The sequence below is a fragment of the Engystomops pustulosus genome, chromosome 7, assembly GCF_040894005.1.
Source record: "Engystomops pustulosus chromosome 7, aEngPut4.maternal, whole genome shotgun sequence".
Lineage (NCBI taxonomy): Eukaryota > Metazoa > Chordata > Amphibia > Anura > Leptodactylidae > Engystomops > Engystomops pustulosus.
The window spans coordinates 63,401,593-63,419,976 of NC_092417.1; the positions used below are offsets into that span (position 1 = coordinate 63,401,593).

Consider the following 18,384-nt stretch of genomic DNA (forward strand, 5'->3'; position numbering starts at 1 on the left):
ACCTCCCACTGGTTCTGGTCTCCCTGGATATTGCAAGTATGTGTATATATTTGACATACAGAGCGGAAGTACATGAGAAAATAGGACATGGTATGTTGCACAATACTCTCCATTAAAATGAATGGGGTTATGTTACACGTACATACAAATGTATGAAAATGGCCGTATTTAAGAGGCATTAGGCTACTTTCACACGTAGCGTAACTCACCCCTTTCCATAGGAAATGGCACTGCTTGGCCGTATGTATGGGATAAGATTACTATATGTCCCTGTGTGAATGGGGCATCAGAGGAACTGCTATGAATATTTGTATCTTTCACCAGGTCAGTCATCAGAACTTGTCACTTTCTGCTGTTGCTGCCAGTCCCTGCAGTATGTATACAGAGACTCAGTGCTGCTTTCCTGAACGCTGGCACATGCCTGATATCTGCATATATTTTCTCTTTGGATAAATCCCATACAATATGTTGCTACTTTATACTGCAGATTTTCACAGTGAAATATGCTAAGCGTGTGCACTGAGGCCCCTTGCTCACAAACATGCTGTCTGGTCACAGTGTGGAGAGAGACCGTGCTCACAGCACCAAGACCCTCTGTGAGCTGTAATCTGGCTGCAAATGTTGGTGGCCAGATCATCGCCCCCATAACGGTCATCTGTGTGATGCCTTAGAGAGGATTCTCAGAGCAACAATCTGGTGCTTACAAAGAACCTTCTGGGATAGCAACTCATGAAATAAGCACTCACCTGGATGAAATGCTTTTTTACCCAAATGTAGCTGGGTAGCTGTATCCCATGGAATAAAACAGTTAGCAGGAATCTTGAGCTACAATTTGTTCTAGAGAATAGGTCAGCCACCCAGCAACACCAACCTCCCAAGACCCTTCATGTCAGGGGCGATGCAAGGTTTGTAAAAGATCCATGGCATCCAGTGACTGCAAGTGACAAGTCCTTGGATTGTAGTTCTTCTCCATTAATCCAGCATCACCAGGTCTCCTCTTAAGCCATGTGTCCTCCCTACACACACAATTAATACTTCCTAGAATAACAGGTTGTAAAAGCACCCCTCCCCCATATTCAAAGCCCTACACTGTAAAATACTCTATAATGACCCCTAATATTGACCACATACTTAATAATGTCTGAAGTTGTGGTAATATACTGTCCTGGTTTTGGTCCACAAACTTTGGAAAACCCTAAAACTTATATATACATATAAAAACACACTCCCGCTTCCAGGAGCTACTATGCTGCTAGAATGTAGCGCCATCAGTGGTGCACACAGATACAGAGAGAAGACATAGATCTGGGATCTATTGGACCTAGCAATACCCCTGCTAGATGTTCATCTCATTATTTGATGTGCATTTGTCTACTTTATTGCTTAGGATTAGCAAAGTCCCAGAAGAATAAAGGAAGAGGGAAGCAATAAAGGGGACTAATTCTAAAATCTCAGAAGTATAAGATTTCATACATGAGTTTAGCATTTCCCGGCCACTGTCATCTGTGTTTCGTCATTGTGCATCTCATGGTGTCTAAAACCCAAACCATCCAAATCTGTGCTCCAGCGTGGAATTCCCTGAAAGTGAACCCAATAAACCCTCCCTTGGCGGCTCCAACACCAAAGTTAGGATGCTTGAATAGCATATACATATTAATTTTTTTTGTTTCATTCTCTTAACAGTAACAAATGTTGTGATGCATCCTGGTTCTTGGAACTATTTTAAGTCTGTCTTTGTAGCTCCGCTGGCCGTCCTATTTTATCTTTGTGACTTGAACACTGCTGCCAGATTTATGAAAGTGTCATTCTGCAAATTTTGTATAAGGTCAGAGTCCACATTACACACGCCAGAGGGACTGAAGTGGCTTTGCAATTCATAATCCAGCCTTGCGCTAGTCGCCACAATGATGTAGGTTTTTGAAGCCAATGATAAATCTTGAATCCTGTGCGTTCAACTACTTCTATGCTTAGTCTGCCTTGAACTGAGTAGTATCTCAAAGCTTTTCCATGACAATGGCCATCTCTACGTCAGTCTAGTGTGCTACAATAAACGTCCTCCATCTGTGGAAGAAAACTACAATTGTCTACCTTCTCTATCCTGTTCTACGTCAATTCTGTTTGCAAATAAGTATGGTGTGACAAGGTGCTATAGCCAGTGGGGTGTCACTGGAATCAAACAGACCAACAGTGATGAGCAGAGCAGGTCCAGTGCATTTGTCTACTAAAAGGGAGCAAAATTTTGAAGAACTAGTTACATATTAGCTCATATTTCAAAGGGGTACATTTAAATAAATTAATTTGCCTTATGTAAAATTGGATGTTATTTAAAAAATGTTCTTGTTTGAAGATAATTTCTCATAAATGTAGTAATGTTGTCTCTTAGAAACAAGATAGCTTCCTCGACCACCTCATATTTTGGCAGCAGTGGCCAGACATGCGCTATTGAGTCCTGCCTGACCTCCTGGATTCAGCAATCATTACCACAGGACGGCTGGGGAACATGTAGTAACTCCCAGACATATTATATACAAAAACCTTCTGTATCTTTGTGTAATAACTCAGCAATTGTGGCCATATCCAAGGACAGTCTTGTTTCTAAAGGACCATATCACTACATTTATGAGAAATTATCTTCACACAGGAACACTTTTTTAATGACATCTAATTGAAGAAATGTTTATATATGGCAGATTAATTAAACTGAATGTGAATTCAGTATATGAATTATGCCGATTCCTGGAATATCCCATTAAGGTCTTGGGGGATTACATTTTTTTACAGATTTTCTCAATAAAAACAAATAGGAATACAAAAGTAGATAAGTAGTTTTTATTTTTTTTTTCTGACATTTGGTTCTAGAATTTTGTTCAACAAAAGTTTCTCCCTATGGTATATACAAAAATGTACTTGTCTCTTTAAATGAAAGTAATGGTGATCCTAGTTATCATCATTGTATACAATAAACAAAGGGTGTAATATATATAGCATCTGTAATATGACTGAATGACTTCAGTATAGGTTCATATTTTTCAATAAGTTTGGTGCACTTGAACCACAGGAAAAGAAGGTTTTGGACAGCTGGAAGACCAAAAAAGTCCTAAAGGGGCAATCCAGAAAAAGCTGCATTTTGCGTCTGGCATTGCTGCTCTCCTTCATAGAAGTGAATGGGACTGAGCTGCATTACCACATACAGCTTAGGGACAGGTGTGGCACCGGTTCTTGAAGAAAGATACCAAGTTATAGACAAAACCTTTTAATTATCTGTCCATCTGGTAAGGTTTTCTGCAACTGAAGGAGCTCCAAGAACTTGCTTCCTAAAGTTCACATTTATGTATAAGATACAATACCAGCAGATGACATAAAATACTGACTCCCGCTACCAATAGTTACCTATACCCACTGCCAATCATGATACACAGAAATAACTCTTAACCCAGACATCTCCGTCTGTTCATGACACCATCAAGAATAATGAGGATCCAAGGGAACAGCATCTGCGACTACTGTACAGCACCTTGTTCTCTGTATTTCTTCCTCCTTCAACACAACATATCATTGAGCCTTTACTCCTGTGTGGGGAAAGAAAGTGAACACAAGTCAAAAATAACATTAAAAAACTTGACATTAACAACTGATCTTTTAGGAGCTGGCAAGACTGGATCAACAAGTACCAACATGAGTGCTAGACTGAAAACCAGGAGGGCCAGACTGAAGGAGGAGATATAGATAACTTGTGAGTAAAACTTCTAGTTGCAAAACCACAGCTACCACCATGCAGACAGGCGCAGGCCATTAAACGCTGGGTGGTTCGGCAACACAGGTTGAAGGACACTGTGTAAGAATAACTCAATCCAAAGTGAGGACACCATATTGGTGCTGTCCATAATTCTAAGAACATGGCTGCTTTCTTTCAAAAACAGCACAGCACCAAACCAGTAGTTAGTCTTGTAATTGAGGGGGGGGGGTGAGGGGCAGGAGGCAGAGAGCACTGCAGTGTGCAGACGAGAGAAGCTATTCATGAGAAGAATCCAAACCATAGTCAGGAGTTTACAGTAGGAACCAAAGACAACCAAATTGTAAACATCAGGACTGATAGAGATATGTGGGAATTATATCTGTGAAATGGTGCATTTTTGATAACAGTGAATTAGAGAATGTGTTATTTTGTTATCCTGAGTATATTTAAGAATCTTGTCTTTGTTGGACTACTCCTTTAAAACTGCCATGTTTTAGTAAATTTGGGGTTTATACATTACTTATCAGAACAGCAATGGACTCCAAGCAGGAATACGCTTATAATCAGTAGTCACTAAAACGTTAAAGTAGGGATACAGTATTTATTTACCATAAATTCTGAGACCCTGGGCTTCTTCCTCCTCATCTTCTCACCCTCATTTCTAAGGGCTACTTTACGTTTTATGAGCGAGGCCTCAAACATACTAAAATCGCTGTTCTCTTCAGACGTCAAGCTGGTTGGAAAGACTGGTGATGTGGAGGTCTCAACTCTGGAATCCAACCCAACCAGGAAGAAGCAGCCAGACACAACACCGGTATCCTCAGTCACCATGCCAGAATCCATAGACAGGTCAGACGAGCAGGTTGCCTGCAGCATACTCTTGCTAGATTTTTCAGAAACATCTATGTTTTGCCAAGGCATCTTTATTTTTTCCAGAGGGTCACTGTGGGATAGAAGGTTGGAACCTTCACATTGTGGGTCACTTCCACAGATCATACCACAGTCCATACCCATAGAGTCATCTCTGACAGTACAGGGCTCTTGGGCATCATCAATTACACACTTCAGGTCACATTCACTGCTGTTAGATTGTATGGTGTCTTCAGAGTCTCCATCGTAAGGGTCTAAGAACTGGATAAAAGAGAAGTGGTCATGTATATAATGCAATCGCCAACCATCATCATCAGGCAGAACTAAATTCTCGTCAGAGCGTGCCATGGGTATAAAACAGCAACTCATTACATTAGAAAATCCATTGGCATCGCAATTTGTGCTTAACATATAGTACACCAATAATAAACCAATAATAGAAAGGACTGCAATACACAAGTCACTGTATACACATATTACAATCTTAGGAAAACATTCCTAAATCAGGGATACCCTCCTATTCTAATGGACAATAAAATCAGTAGAGCCACCAGGATCCCCAGGAGCCATAAAAACAATGTCAGGCTCATTTGCATACAGTCCTTCATTCTGGAGGTAGATGCCCTTTCAGCTGTCCCAAAAACTTGTAACATCTTTCAGTTAGCTAGATTTGACATATAAAAAGGAACAGGAATTTCTTCAACTGGCTAACATGGTACAAAACTAACACTGTACTCATACTGTACTGATCCTGAGTTACAACTTGTATTTTTCTCCAGAGTTGTACTCACAGTTCTGCTGGTGGAGTCACTAGGTAAATCCATGACATTACTCATCCTGTACTGATCCTGAGTTACATCCTGTATTTTACTCCAGAGCTGCACTCACTGTGTACACCCACTGCATTACATGTCTTGTGCGGATCATAACTTACAACTTGTATTACACTCCACAGCTTAAAACTCTATTCACAAAAAACTAACTGAAAATCAATAAGAAATAAGCAAGTTACCTGGAGTTTCTGGAAGTCAATTGTCTTTACATCTACAGGAAATGTTAGGGCTAACACATGGTTTCCAAATCCCTAAATATAGAGGGATAAAATATCAAATTATATCTCAGTGATTTAACATAATTACATTTTTACAATGGAACTTTCCCCTGGCTTAGTTAGCAGTTTATAGCAATGTGTGCAGTACTAATACACAAATTTGGTGTCATCACAATAAGAGGTAGAGATGATGGAAGCGCCTACCTCATTGTTGTTGTCCGATTCAGAGTCTGTGCTAGATTCTACTTTACAATTCCGCTTAAAACAAAATTAAAGAAAGTGATTATTTACTAGGAAATCCCACACAACTAAAGAGTTACACACACTGCAGCATTCGGGTCAGTACTTCACATCTCATGTTCTTATGCTACTAAAACACAGTGCAGATGCTACACCTACAGCCAGATGAGGAAAGATTTGTGCATCAGGGTTTTCAACGTGCTCCTGTTATCCCTTATAAATACTGCTGCAAAACACTGATGTGTGAATAGGGGTTAACTGGATGTTTTAACTCCTTTAACCCATTCAGGCACAGCCTATTTTGGCCTCCAGGACACAGCCCCATTTTTAAAATTTGCCATGAGCAGGCGCACCCGGAAGGGGACGGACTGACTGACTGCTGGGAACATCGGGGCACTTGGCAGACCTCGGGGTTGCCCGGAAGAGGAACGTATCCCACAGTAAGTGGCACAGGGCATCCGATACCTACAGGGAAGACCCTTACACCCCATGGCATGTAAGGGGTTGACACTTGCAATTGGAGTCAACTCGGCTGATATACAACAACATAAAAGGTGAAAATCTTTATTAGTGAACAACAATAAAAATATATAAAATAGACTGAGAAGCATCTCAGAATGGATACAAGAAAGCACGCCAGGTAATACGTCCTAAGATACATGAGCTAAATATACAATATACAGTATAGAGACCCAGAAATATGGTAAACAGTACTAGACAGAAGTGGCTATCAAATAATAATGGTGTAGAGCCCTTATGTGACTGACAAGTAACCTGTAGTAATGACAGGAGTCACAGAAGCTAAATCATGGACAGTGATGAACACATATAAATGATACAAACTAAGTGAAAGCTAATGCGACCAAACAGAGGACATGATATTACCTGGCGTGCACCCCAACGCGCGTTTCAAACGCAGCAGGTCTTTGTCAAGGGATCCCTGGCGTACCTGGCGTGTTTTCTTGTATCCATTCTGAGATGCTTCTCAGTCTATTTTATACATTTTTATTGTTGTTCACTAATAAAGATTTTCACTTTTATGTTGTTGCATTGAAGCCTTGTCCTTTCCTCTTGTTTTCTCTTGTTTGGTATTTTGTTGTTCATTATTAAGAGGCCTTCTGCTGGCTACATTGGTCGATATTACCGTCACTAGATTCTACTACTGTTACACGTTTTTTTTTTGTTTTTTTGCATGTCGACTGATATACAGCTGACACCTGCTGCTTCTGGCGCCGGCTCCATTCGTGAGCTGGTGCTAGAAGCAGGACATGATTGGGATTCCTGGTATGCGAAGATACTTCCCGCAAAGACGTACTATCACATCCTCGTGCAGGAAGGGGTTAAGGGGTTTTTCCATAAACATTTAACCCCTTCCCATTGTATAAAGGATAAATGTCTGATTGGAAGGGACCAAATTTAGGGATCCCTCAAGGTCAGCAGAACGGAGACACAAGTTCCCTTTAGTCTTGACCTTAGACACTGTAGACTGCTACGGCACTTCCAGCAAAGCTCACAGGACGAGCCGATACCAGAAGTCAGCACTGCATGGCAGCTGGATTACAGCGTTCATTTTTTCCTGTAGATACAGGATTAATGTTGTTTATGGGAAAAGCCCTCTAAGGACGCAGGAAATGTAATGTTGCACTTTGTTTTTTTTGTTCTATTACTCACCACCTTTCAAAGAGTCATAACTTTTTATTTTTACACTTTACAGAGCTGTATGAAGGTTTGTTTTCTGCAGGACTAATTGTACTTCTGTTCCACTGCTGTTACCTCAAAGAGAACCCGTCAGGACTATTTATAAATCAGTTGTTTAGGGTCCTAAATCGCCATATATTATGCAATAAAAAAAAAAAACTATGCTGCATTGCACATGTGCCCTGGGATACATCTCAACGCAAATATAAGTTTGATTTTTTTTAATAGTAGCCACAGGCAGGTGTCATATTGGGTCATTTGGGACACCAATCCATAGGTCCACAGTTCCATAGGCCCAAACATCTTCATTGACAATAATGGGGTCAATAGTATTTTACCAGCCACAAATGTCATGCCTGCATACCATGGCCTAAAACCACGATAAACACGTGACTAGGACCCAACTCTAATTCAGGAAGCTTCTGACATGCCACGACCAGGAGCAACAATGGCTGCAATTAGGAAGTTTTACTAATGGAGGGTGCTCCCTGTCACCCCTCACATAATCATTATAGGATTTTTGGTATTTTTCATATAGTGGCAACCAACAGCCTTCCATATACAGTTGGCATGACCCCATGACACCTACCATGTATTTGGAGGCCAATCGCTCCACGTAATCTGCCTTTCTCCCAGGATCTATCACATCACCAGCACCTGGGAGAGACAAGGAGCAGGACACATGAATAGTCTCTTAAAGGGCTGATCCACTCGAAAAACAGCATAGAAATTGTATTATATATAAACCAATTTCTCTACACCCAATTTCTCAATATAATGCAAAATGGAAAATTGTTTGGAGACAACAATGTTTCGGGTGCAGCCTATCATGTTATCATGGATATTACAATGTATCAGTCAGATGCTTAGGTCAAGAGGAAGTTACTTTTAGTTTCTGAAGCTCAATGAGAATTTTTTCTGACAGCAGAGATGGTCATGTAGTCGGTACAAAGTGCAGCCATTCATATATTAGAATGAAGGGGGTCCAAATGGCAGTAAGTGTAGGCTTCGCGCTTTCTACCCAGAAGCCTCCAGTGTAACAGACTCGTGCACTGCTACTCCCAGGCTGCAGGAGCCATGGCCTGGGCCGCTCTACCTTCTCCTGCAGCCGCTGCCCTCCCGCTCCCGGCTCCTCTCCCTCTCTGGCGTCTCCGGGGCATCATGTTGCCGCGGTTCCCTCTCTCCGCGGGTCACAGCATCTCCCTGCAGACACGCCCACTCCCGCAGGAAGACGAGCGCCTGAGGGGCTATGACGTCACACGGCAGCGCAGCCAGAGGGTAGTACTTCATCATGACGTCATTTTTCTTAGACTTCTTTTATGAAATTGTAGAGGATTGTTACCAGCTGTTCTTTTAACTGTCCTGAAAATACAGTCTCTGTATTGAGGTTTTCAGCTTTAAAATAACATGTTCTTACACAGGACAACCTGTATAGTGACTAACCACCGACAGATGAGGGAGAACACTTAGAAAAAAGGTTAGATTTTAACATTGTATGAAGCAGTGACTGTGCCGACACTAACATTTCATTCCAAGGAGGGAGAATATGTCCTCCCTTTTTCTGTTATTTAACTCTACACCACAACATTGAGAGTGTGTTCACACGTTCCGTTTTTTCAGATACAGTTTTTAAAGCCAAAAGCAGATGTGAAGCTTGTCCAACTCTCTTTGGTTTGGACATCAAAAACTGCACCTCATAAACTGACCGTTTATGTTCCGCGCCGCTAGCACACAGGGGGCGGGACTCGCCCCGATCACATATTTGTTTACAGGGAAACTAGTGATCTGGTTACCAAAAGGCATGCGTTTATCTGGAAACGCATATGTGATCAGTCTGAGGCCCGCCCCCTGTGTGCTAGCGACGCGTTATGAACGCAACGCTTGCGGAATGTGTGACTGCGGCCTTAGGCTCATATGGTAAATTGGACACACGGGGTCATGTATCATGGTTGTGTATTGTGCTATGCTCTAAGGCTGGTGCCACACGTAGCACTTTAAATTAACGCAAAACACTGATAGCAGGCGTTTCCATAGAAACGCCGATGCGATCGGGCCGAGACCCGCCCCGGTGGGCGCGACTTTGTCTGCGTTTGCAAACGCAGACAAAGCGCTACGTGTGGCACCAGCCTAAGTAGTTTTTTCTTGGCCTGTCCTCACCGCATTCATTGTCGGCATATTTTCTCAATGTTAACTGTTTGGGTTGTGCTTCAGGTCTCGTATTTATTTGTATAGTTTTTTTTTTTTTTAATGAAAAATGACTAACTTTACTTTTAAATAAGAGGCTAGTGCCTTTTCCTATGCCTTCAAATGGCTGGAGTGGCTTGTTAAAAAAAGACAACAGCCGCCTTGAACTGTGCACAGGTCTGCCACCTGCTGGTCATTCATCCTTATAATCCAGAGCGCCTTATATATGAACCTAGACGTTTAAGCAGGCATTTATTGATGGTGTGCCTTATAGTCCGTTGTGTGAATAGTACATTCACACAACCGTTGTGGCTTCCCCACTGCTGCAAGCTTGCGGTGGTATATACGTCCCCGTATACAGCAGTAACCACACGGCGGCAGAACACATCATACACAAGAAAAAGATAATAGAACATGCTCTGTCTTTTTCCGTGTGTACGGCCATGTGCTGCAATCTTCTATGGAGGGGGGGAGGTCACCCCTCCTCTGCCACGCACAAGGCTACGTACACAGTACAAGAAGTGAAAAATGTCCTCCGTGGAGGGAGATTATCAGAAGAGTGCATTGACATAGCCCCCAATGTTACCTGTGCTGCCTGTGATACATTCTCTTTATTTTTCATAGACCTGATTCAGTAAATGCAAATGTATGGTTACACAGATCTCCAGGGCCAATACATAACATTGTCGGCAGCTATGTATGGTCAAAGCTACTGGTAGGCTACCTTTAAACTTTATAATTTTGTATGGCGTGTCCATGATTTTTACAAGAACACAACAGGTCCCCATGGGAGATAATAGACGTTTGTGCAGAACCCAGATGACATGTGCATAGAACTGGTTGGTTTGTTAATAGTTTTCTAAAAGGGCCAGGCACCTATATTCTTTGGCCAAGCAGTAAATAAATGACTTATATGTTGGAAGATATATACATACACAGCAGTAATATAGATAATATGCCCATATAGTATGTATGGAATTGAATTGAATATTTGGTAGGTGGTACAAAGCCTTTCTCTGGCTTATAGCACCAGGAAGCCTGTGATGCCCTAACAAAGGAACTGACTGACTGACTGACTCCCTTATTGCCTCCAGTCAGTCTTTCACCAGCCTTATACAGACTATCTAGATTATGGGCTCATAATACATTCTGGCACCAATAGGTGCTCTTATTTGGGCTTTTGTGGGAAGTTCGTGAGCAGAGTTTGGGAGACTTTCATGGGAAACGGATATGTTTTTGCCAAACCCCCACACACTTGTGTTTTGAATGCGTTTAAAAACGCAACGTGGGAATCAGCCCTGGGAGTGCGTACACGTTAAATTTTTCAGTTGCCGTATTTAATGTCCAACCAGGAGGGGAGTTAAAGAGAACCCGTCAGGCAAATTAACCCCCTAAACTAAATATATTTTTATAAACTGCCATTAGAGAGCATTGCCTCTATCCCTTCATTGTTCCTCTACATGCCTGTAAACCTAAGCAATGAGGTCCTAAAGCTGTATGCAAATGACCTGTGAAATGTCCAATGAGTTATTAGCATATTCAAGCTGTCCAGCTTATTCATGAGTGGGAGGCACAGCCACACCCCCAGTGCTTGACTGACAGCCTGTATAATGGTGTGAGGTATAATGGTGTAATGGCTCCTCCATGTGCTTCCTGGTGCTGGCGCCCCTGCAGCCTGTGTGTGTAGGAGATACTCTTATACACGACTGACAGCCTGTATAATGATGTGAGGCTGTATAATGATGTGCTACCTGGTGCTGGTGCCCCCTGCAGCCTGAGTGTGTATAGGAGAGATACAACAGCTCCAGGTAGCCATGTTATAGCAGAACATGTCAGGTACTTGTGTAGCTGATGTCTGTGTCACACGTGTATTAGGAGGATGCAGCATGTGAGCAGATAAAACAGACACTAGCAATGCTTTACTATACATTACATAAGAAAAGATGATTTTATAATGATTAATGTATGAATTGACTAGATTAAGGCTGGGATGGAATCCTGGTGAGCTGTTCCAACAGGTAGAGACAGAGGCCTGATGACAGGTGTCCTTTAAAAGGAGGAGGAGCAGCTTCTCTCAATAATATGTTCTCCCCCATATCCACTAAAAACTGCATCTGAAAACCGAACACGTAAATGCACCCTCAGGCATATTTTTGTCACAACTGGGGACACTGATGGATGCTCACATATCTGAAAGTACAATATGTGTCCATTGAATAATGGTAAATACCGTTATATTTGGAACAGGTTACTCTGGTCACATTTATTAGGTTATGTGGAGGACTGGTCTGGGAAGATGGCACAAAATGGGGAGGGGAGGTACAATGCTGGTTTGACAGGCCTCGGGCGCAGTCCTCCCCCTCCTTTATTGGGGTGGTAGTGTAAATTCACAACAATAAGGCGAGTAGAACCCAGTTGTGTATGTCAGAGTTGAATTACATTCCCAGCCTCCCAAAAATGACCCGCCAATAATAAAGTAATGCAGGCTCCTGCAACATGAAATAAAAATCCAGTATGATTAACCAAGGAACACGCAGATTCAGGCACTGACTGGTAATCATCTCATTTATTCATGGCCTCAAATATGTGTCCACCCCCCTCTGCAGTAGCCCTTCAGGCTCATTAGCATAATTTAGATTTGCTTTTACAATGGAGGCTGTGGATAACAAACTAAGATTACCTTAGTCATGGTGCCTGTCTGTAGTTAACAAATATAGATATGGAGCCAAATCAGTCATGAAAGCATAGTGGGCTGAAGCAGCCAGGCACATGAAGAAAAATTTGTCATTAAAACGCATATTTCATCTTAAAAACATTATGGTACCATAGAAAAAAAGGTCTGACACCTTTCAGCTATAATAAAGAATTGCTTTTCTATGGTACCATGTTTTTAAGATGAAATACAAAGTTTTAAAGAACAAAACTTTTCATGTGCCTGGCTGCTGGATTCACCCCACAACTGGTTTGTCCATGCCGGATGTAGATGGTAGATTTCCTTAGCTCATTATGCGTTTTTTTCCCCTTGCAACACTTGATACTACCCAATATAATAATATATATATATATACATACACATTGGTCAGCCCTATATCCATTTCTTGTGCTTGTAGGACGAGGAGCTAGGAAGTAGATCTCAGGTCAAATTTTATTGCACAGTGAATATGATGTAGTTTATGGGAAACCCATCTCGCCACATAGGCCAGGATTGATACTATGCTCCAATTTGTTGCCCTCCTCCAACTTTGCACAGTATTCAGATCAGCTTTGTCTACTCTCACCTTGGGCCAAAAAATAAAATAAATTTGTGCACACAAACCAGTAGGAGGCCAATATTTCTTTTTAATAGAACAATGTCATTTTAACAAAAACATACAACATCCAAAAAAAATAAATATTTTAAACGGAACGCAGGCTGCAGGAATGCTGCACATTGTACAAAAACCTAACCGGTTAAGATTAGAACTGGAACATGTTTAGGGTTCAACTGATTCAGTCAACCTCTTCCATTCGAGAAGAGTCTTCATCGCCTTCAAGTGGTGGCATCTCCTCAGTGGCTGGTGGCGTTAGGTCCTCAGTAGTTGCATCATCCTCATCGATTCCTGCAGATACAGAACAAAAGGTTACTCTGCTGCCACCAACACTTAAATGACTTCACTAGGGGAGGTGGGAGGACTTCTATATGGAGCTCACCTAAACCAAGCTTGATCATCCTGTAGATGCGGTTGGCATGTGTCTGTGGGTCTTCCAGACTGAAGCCTGATGACAGGAGGGCAGTCTCATAGAGCAGGATAACCAGATCCTTCACAGATTTGTCATTCTTATCAGCATCAGCCTTCTGCCTCAGCGTCTCAATAATGGAATGGTCAGGGTTAATTTCCAAGTGCTTTTTGGCTGCCATATAGCCCATTGTAGAGTTGTCCCTCAATGCTTGGGCCTTCATGATTCTTTCCATGTTGGCAGTCCAGCCGTATGTACTTGTCACAATACAGCAGGGAGAGGTTACTAACCTGTTGGACACTACAACCTGTAACGGAAACACGTTAATAGTTAGGATAACTAACAAGCTGCAGCTACATGAATTGTACTGGATGGCAGACCCAGATTACACAAGCCCAATCTAAGGTAAATACTGACCTTTTCTACTTTCTTTTCCAGGATATCTTTCATGATTTTGCACAGATTCTCAAACTTGGCTTTTTTCTCCTCCTGCCTTTTTTTCTCCTCCTCATCTTCTGGAAGTTCCAGCCCTTCCTTTGTGACAGAGACAAGAGTCTTGCCCTCAAACTCCTTCAGTTGCTGTACACAGTATTCATCAATTGGCTCGATCATGTAGATCACCTCTAGGCCTTGCTTCCTAAGCCGCTCCACAAAGGCAGAGTGAGCAACCTGTTCTTTTGTTTCACCTGTAAGAAGAGGCATATATTGAGTCACACAACAGACCCATGCTAATTTTACTTCTGCTACAAATACAAGTAGAATCTGTTACATCCACAACCTACAGCAAATGACCATTGGCAATTGTGATAAAAAAAAAAAAAAGACCAGGTTTTATTATATCAAACTCCTCTTCCCACTACTAATTAACATGAATGCAAATACACCCTTGCACAGCCATGAATTGTTAGACTTGCCAGAAAAAACAAAAAAAAAAAAAAAAAACCCTCAATCTAATGTCTGCTCCTCACATTGCACAAATAACCTCTACTATTTTATTGGCCACAGTATGACTGAAGCCTATGCCAAGTCACTTGTTAAGACCTTAAGAAAACAAAAGGGTAGATTAGAGATTTCAGAAACCCAGTCAAATGGGACCATAGGAATTTTAGCTCCATGTGAATTCACCAAAACACAAAAGCAAAGAAAGTTAACAGTAAGCCACACACCTGTAATGTAGTAGATGTGTTTCTGGTTCTCCTTCATTCTGGTACAGTAGTCTTTCAGGGACACCATTTCATCTCCAGATGCAGAGGTGTAGTATCGCAGCAGTTCAGACAGTTTGTTGCGGTTCTGAGAGTCTTCGTGAATACCAAGCTTGAGGTTTTTGGAGAATTGTTCATACAGCTTCTTGTAGTTTTCCTTGTCTTCAGACAACTCAGTGAATAGTTCGAGACATTTCTTCACCAGGTTCTTTCGGATCACTTTCAGGATCTTGCTTTGTTGCAGCATTTCTCTGGAGATGTTTAGTGGGAGATCTTCCGAATCCACAACACCTCTGATAAAATCTAATAAGTAGTAAAAGGTTAGCAGTCAATAGCATACGTTATACAGTTTGTTATTTTACACCATGCAGATGTTTGACTTACTGAGATATTCTGGGATCAGCTCCTCACAGTTGTCCATAATGAAGACTCTGCGCACATAGAGCTTGATGTTGTTTTTCTTCTTCCTGTTCTCAAACAAGTCAAAAGGTGCTCGTCTGGGAACAAAGAGCAGAGCTCTGAACTCCAGCTGTCCTTCCACAGAGAAGTGCTGCAGACAAATAGAATGGTTAATAAGCACTAAAGTCCAGCAACAAAGTTATGATCTTTCCTCACACCCCGTAGTGTAAACAATAAAACACAGCTACATTATACCCGAGTGAAGTTGGCCCCCCCACCTTGTTCAAATCAAACAAAATTGGTGTCAAACGTTTGTGCAGCAAAAATTTTCGTTTGTGCCACTATAGTTTTTAAGATTTTAATGGAAGTTTCCAGAGGTCAACCAGCCCTCTCCCCCCCACATTGCCCAAACCAAACAAAGCTGGTGCCAATCAATTCTGCCATGTTTGTGCTGCTTTTGTTTTGAATATGTGAACAAAAAAATAAAAGGTCAAAAGTTCAAGCAGCCCCCCCACATAAACCAAATCGAACAAAACTGGTGTCAAACATTAGTGCTACGTTTGTGCCGCTATAATTTTTTTATATATTCACACTTTTTTCCAGAGTTCATTTCTTCCAAAGTACAATGTGATTACTAGCTCCCCCTGGTGATCAATCCATGGAAGCGTCACTAGGTTTGTTTTCTTACCAGTTCATCCTAAACACCTTTAACCTATGTAAACACCTGAACATACCTTAAAAAGGATAGCGGCACAAATGGGGGGGGGGCTAGATGAACTTTTGACCTTTCATTTTTTGTTCATTTATTCAAAACAAAAGCAGCACAAACGTAGCAGAATTGTTCGGCACCAGTTTGGTTTCGGCAATGTGGGGGGCTTGTTGACCTCTGAAAACTTTCATGAATATCTTAAAAACAATAGCGGCACAAACGAAAATTTCTGCTGCACAAACGTTTGACACCAATTTTGTTTGATTTGGACAAGGTGGGGGGGACAACTTCAATCAGGTCTACATTATAGGCTCCAACAATATTGTCATATAGTGCAACATTTACCTTAACAGCCAAATGGTCCTCCCAGTCATTTGTGAGGCTCTTGTAGAACTCTCCATACTCTTCATTGGTAATGTCATCCGGATTACGAGTCCAAATAGGTTTGGTTTTGTTCAGTTCCTCTTGGTCAATGTATTTCTCCTTGATCTTTTTCTTTTTCTTGTCTCCTTCCTTCTTGTCTTCCTCCTCATCAGAGCCCACATCTTCTATCTCCGGCTTCTCCTCACTCTTCTCCTCCTCTTTTTTATCTTCCTTTTCCTCCTCTGCTTCATCATCACTGACTTCCTTATCACGCTCTTTCTCCACAAAGAGTGTTATGGGGTAGCCAATGAACTGGGAATGTTTCTTTACAATCTCCTTAATCCTCTTCTCCTCTAAATACTCACATTGGTCCTCCTTGAGAAACAAGATAACTTTTGTACCACGGCCTAGGGGCTCACCTGTAAAAGTTGAAAGGATATATTATTTCCTCTTAAACTATTGATTTTTAGCTAGGCATTTTACACTTTAAGTAGTAACATTAGCATACTTACTGTTGTCTACTCTGACAGTGAAGGATCCTCCAGCTGATGACTCCCAGGCATACTGCTCATCATCATTGTGCTTGGTTATCACTGTCACTCTCTCAGCTACAAGGTAGGCAGAGTAGAAACCAACACCAAACTGGCCAATCATAGAAATATCTGCTCCGGCCTGCAGAGCCTCCATAAAAGCCTTGGTTCCAGACTTGGCGATGGTGCCCAGGTTGTTGATCAGATCAGCTTTGGTCATACCAATACCAGTGTCAATAATAGTTAGGGTGCGATCCTGCTTATTGGGGATGATGTCAATCTTCAACTCTTTCCCAGAATCCAGCTTGCAGGGGTCAGTAAGACTTTCATATCGGATTTTATCCAAAGCCTACAACAATATATTCAAGAATATATCATAAGTATTTTACATTTGGTGATTTATGTTGCTACATGCATCAAGAAGTTTAGATAACTTACATCTGAAGAATTAGATATCAATTCTCTCAAGAAGATCTCCTTGTTGGAATAGAAAGTGTTAATGATCAAGGACATCAGCTGAGCAATCTCAGCCTGAAATGCAAAAGTCTCCACATCCTCCTCCATCTGTTGGTCCTGAGGTGCAGTCTGCGCTTCCTCTGGCATCTATCAAAGGAAAAAAAAAAGAAAAAAAAAAAAAGTTGAAATATAAAAATCACTTTAACATTACCAGACAAGTAGTATTGATCCTATTCCAGACATTACCCCCTCCCCATTGCTGCAGACAAGGATCTTTCTAGATGAATGATGTTATGGTGCCACCTACTGGCAAGATCAAGGGATTGCACGCTTCTAGAAGGTACCAGTGAAGACATCATCCCTCCCCCACAATCCTATAGGAGTTAATGCAGATTAATCCGGGAAGCTTCTGGATGCCAATGACTCCATCTTCAATTACAGTACTGACATTATCTACTACATGCTAAACATACAGGCAAGTCTGAACGTGATCAGATCTGCACCAGGAAGACGGTGCAGACACTACCTGCACGAATAGCATCAGTCACAGGACTGGAGCTGCACATCAAGGACACCAGATTACATGGACAGTTATAAAGGCATTTCTATGTCCATACTGCTGAAGACACATTACAGATCCAGACCATGTAGTACACTAATGTAACTGACACACCCCAGTCACACACTGCTCTCCATTGCCTTTCATACAGGCCATAATAGAGGAATAGTCCCATTATTACCATATTATCCCCAATACATCCTACAGCTCCCATCATACACTCCTATTCTCATCAGCTACACAGCTCTAGGCTCCATTTACATCCACAGCCTGAGTCTTAGACTACAACAGAACCAACGCAGCATCAGTAATACGAGACACAGCGATAACATATACAGCATGGAGGCACGTCCCTAATCCAGGGCTGACCACAGGTCATATTACATTCAACTACTAATTACCGGAGAGCCTCCTATCACACAAGGCCTGCCCCCTGGAGTCAGGTAACAAACCCCGCGCACGTTGCCGCTCTCCTTACCGTGCTTTGGTCCGCAGCCGCCACCAGCTGTTATATATGATACGTACAATTGTCTCTCTGACTGAGAGCCGCCGCGTCGTCACATATATACACAACCGCCCCCTCACTGGGCCCCGCCCACAGCTTCCAGAAACGTCTGGAAGCTTCACTGACTTTTCTCGGGCAGGAGGAAACCACCGCAACTATCAGCCA

The 18,384-nt window shown here is 41.9% G+C and overlaps 2 protein-coding genes across 4 annotated transcripts; both read right to left on the bottom strand.

The window, feature by feature from the left end:
* Positions 1-2,814: 2,814 nt before the first annotated feature.
* LOC140069923 (uncharacterized) lies at positions 2,815-8,888 on the bottom strand. Of its 2 annotated transcripts, none has more exons than XM_072116201.1 (6): positions 8,692-8,888; positions 8,185-8,252; positions 5,862-5,915; positions 5,619-5,690; positions 4,346-4,867; positions 2,815-3,569 (listed from the first exon to the last, which is right to left on the bottom strand). In XM_072116201.1, the coding sequence occupies exons 1-6, from the start codon at positions 8,756-8,758 to the stop codon at positions 3,564-3,566; spliced, it is 789 nt and encodes a 262-aa protein (XP_071972302.1). In that variant the 5' UTR covers positions 8,759-8,888; the 3' UTR covers positions 2,815-3,563. The 2 variants fall into 2 exon arrangements, with proteins under 2 accessions (XP_071972302.1, XP_071972303.1); XM_072116202.1 differs by lacking the exon at positions 8,692-8,888 and adding an exon at positions 8,482-8,669.
* A 4,210-nt stretch (positions 8,889-13,098) lies between these two features.
* Positions 13,099-18,359, bottom strand: LOC140069924 (heat shock protein HSP 90-alpha). Of its 2 annotated transcripts, none has more exons than XM_072116204.1 (9): positions 18,240-18,359; positions 17,138-17,302; positions 16,682-17,048; positions 16,152-16,588; positions 15,083-15,248; positions 14,663-15,001; positions 13,914-14,182; positions 13,470-13,803; positions 13,099-13,378 (listed from the first exon to the last, which is right to left on the bottom strand). In XM_072116204.1, the coding sequence occupies exons 2-9, from the start codon at positions 17,300-17,302 to the stop codon at positions 13,269-13,271; spliced, it is 2,187 nt and encodes a 728-aa protein (XP_071972305.1). In that variant the 5' UTR covers positions 18,240-18,359; the 3' UTR covers positions 13,099-13,268. The 2 variants fall into 2 exon arrangements, with proteins under 2 accessions (XP_071972305.1, XP_071972304.1); XM_072116203.1 differs by having other exon boundaries at positions 18,193-18,356.
* Positions 18,360-18,384: the final 25 nt, after the last annotated feature.

What these genes read in the sequence shown, in the direction of transcription:
- LOC140069923 (XM_072116201.1), bottom strand. Translation starts at nt 8,758, where the DNA reads ATGATGCCCCGGAGACGCCAGAGAGGGAGAGGAGCCGGGAGCGGGAGG. An exon ending in GGCAGCGGCTGCAGGAGAAG is followed by an intron (nt 8,253 to 8,691) that starts GTAGAGCGGCCC and finishes TGTCTCTCCCAG; the next exon opens with GTGCTGGTGATGTGATAGAT. An exon ending in GATTGGCCTCCAAATACATG is followed by an intron (nt 5,916 to 8,184) that starts GTAGGTGTCATG and finishes TTTTGTTTTAAG; the next exon opens with CGGAATTGTAAAGTAGAATC.
- LOC140069924 (XM_072116204.1), bottom strand. Translation starts at nt 17,302, where the DNA reads ATGCCAGAGGAAGCGCAGACTGCACCTCAGGACCAACAGATGGAGGAG. An exon ending in AGGACCATTTGGCTGTTAAG is followed by an intron (nt 15,249 to 16,151) that starts GTAAATGTTGCA and finishes ATTTGTCTGCAG; the next exon opens with CACTTCTCTGTGGAAGGACA. An exon ending in ACACATCTACTACATTACAG is followed by an intron (nt 14,183 to 14,662) that starts GTGTGTGGCTTA and finishes CTCTTCTTACAG; the next exon opens with GTGAAACAAAAGAACAGGTT.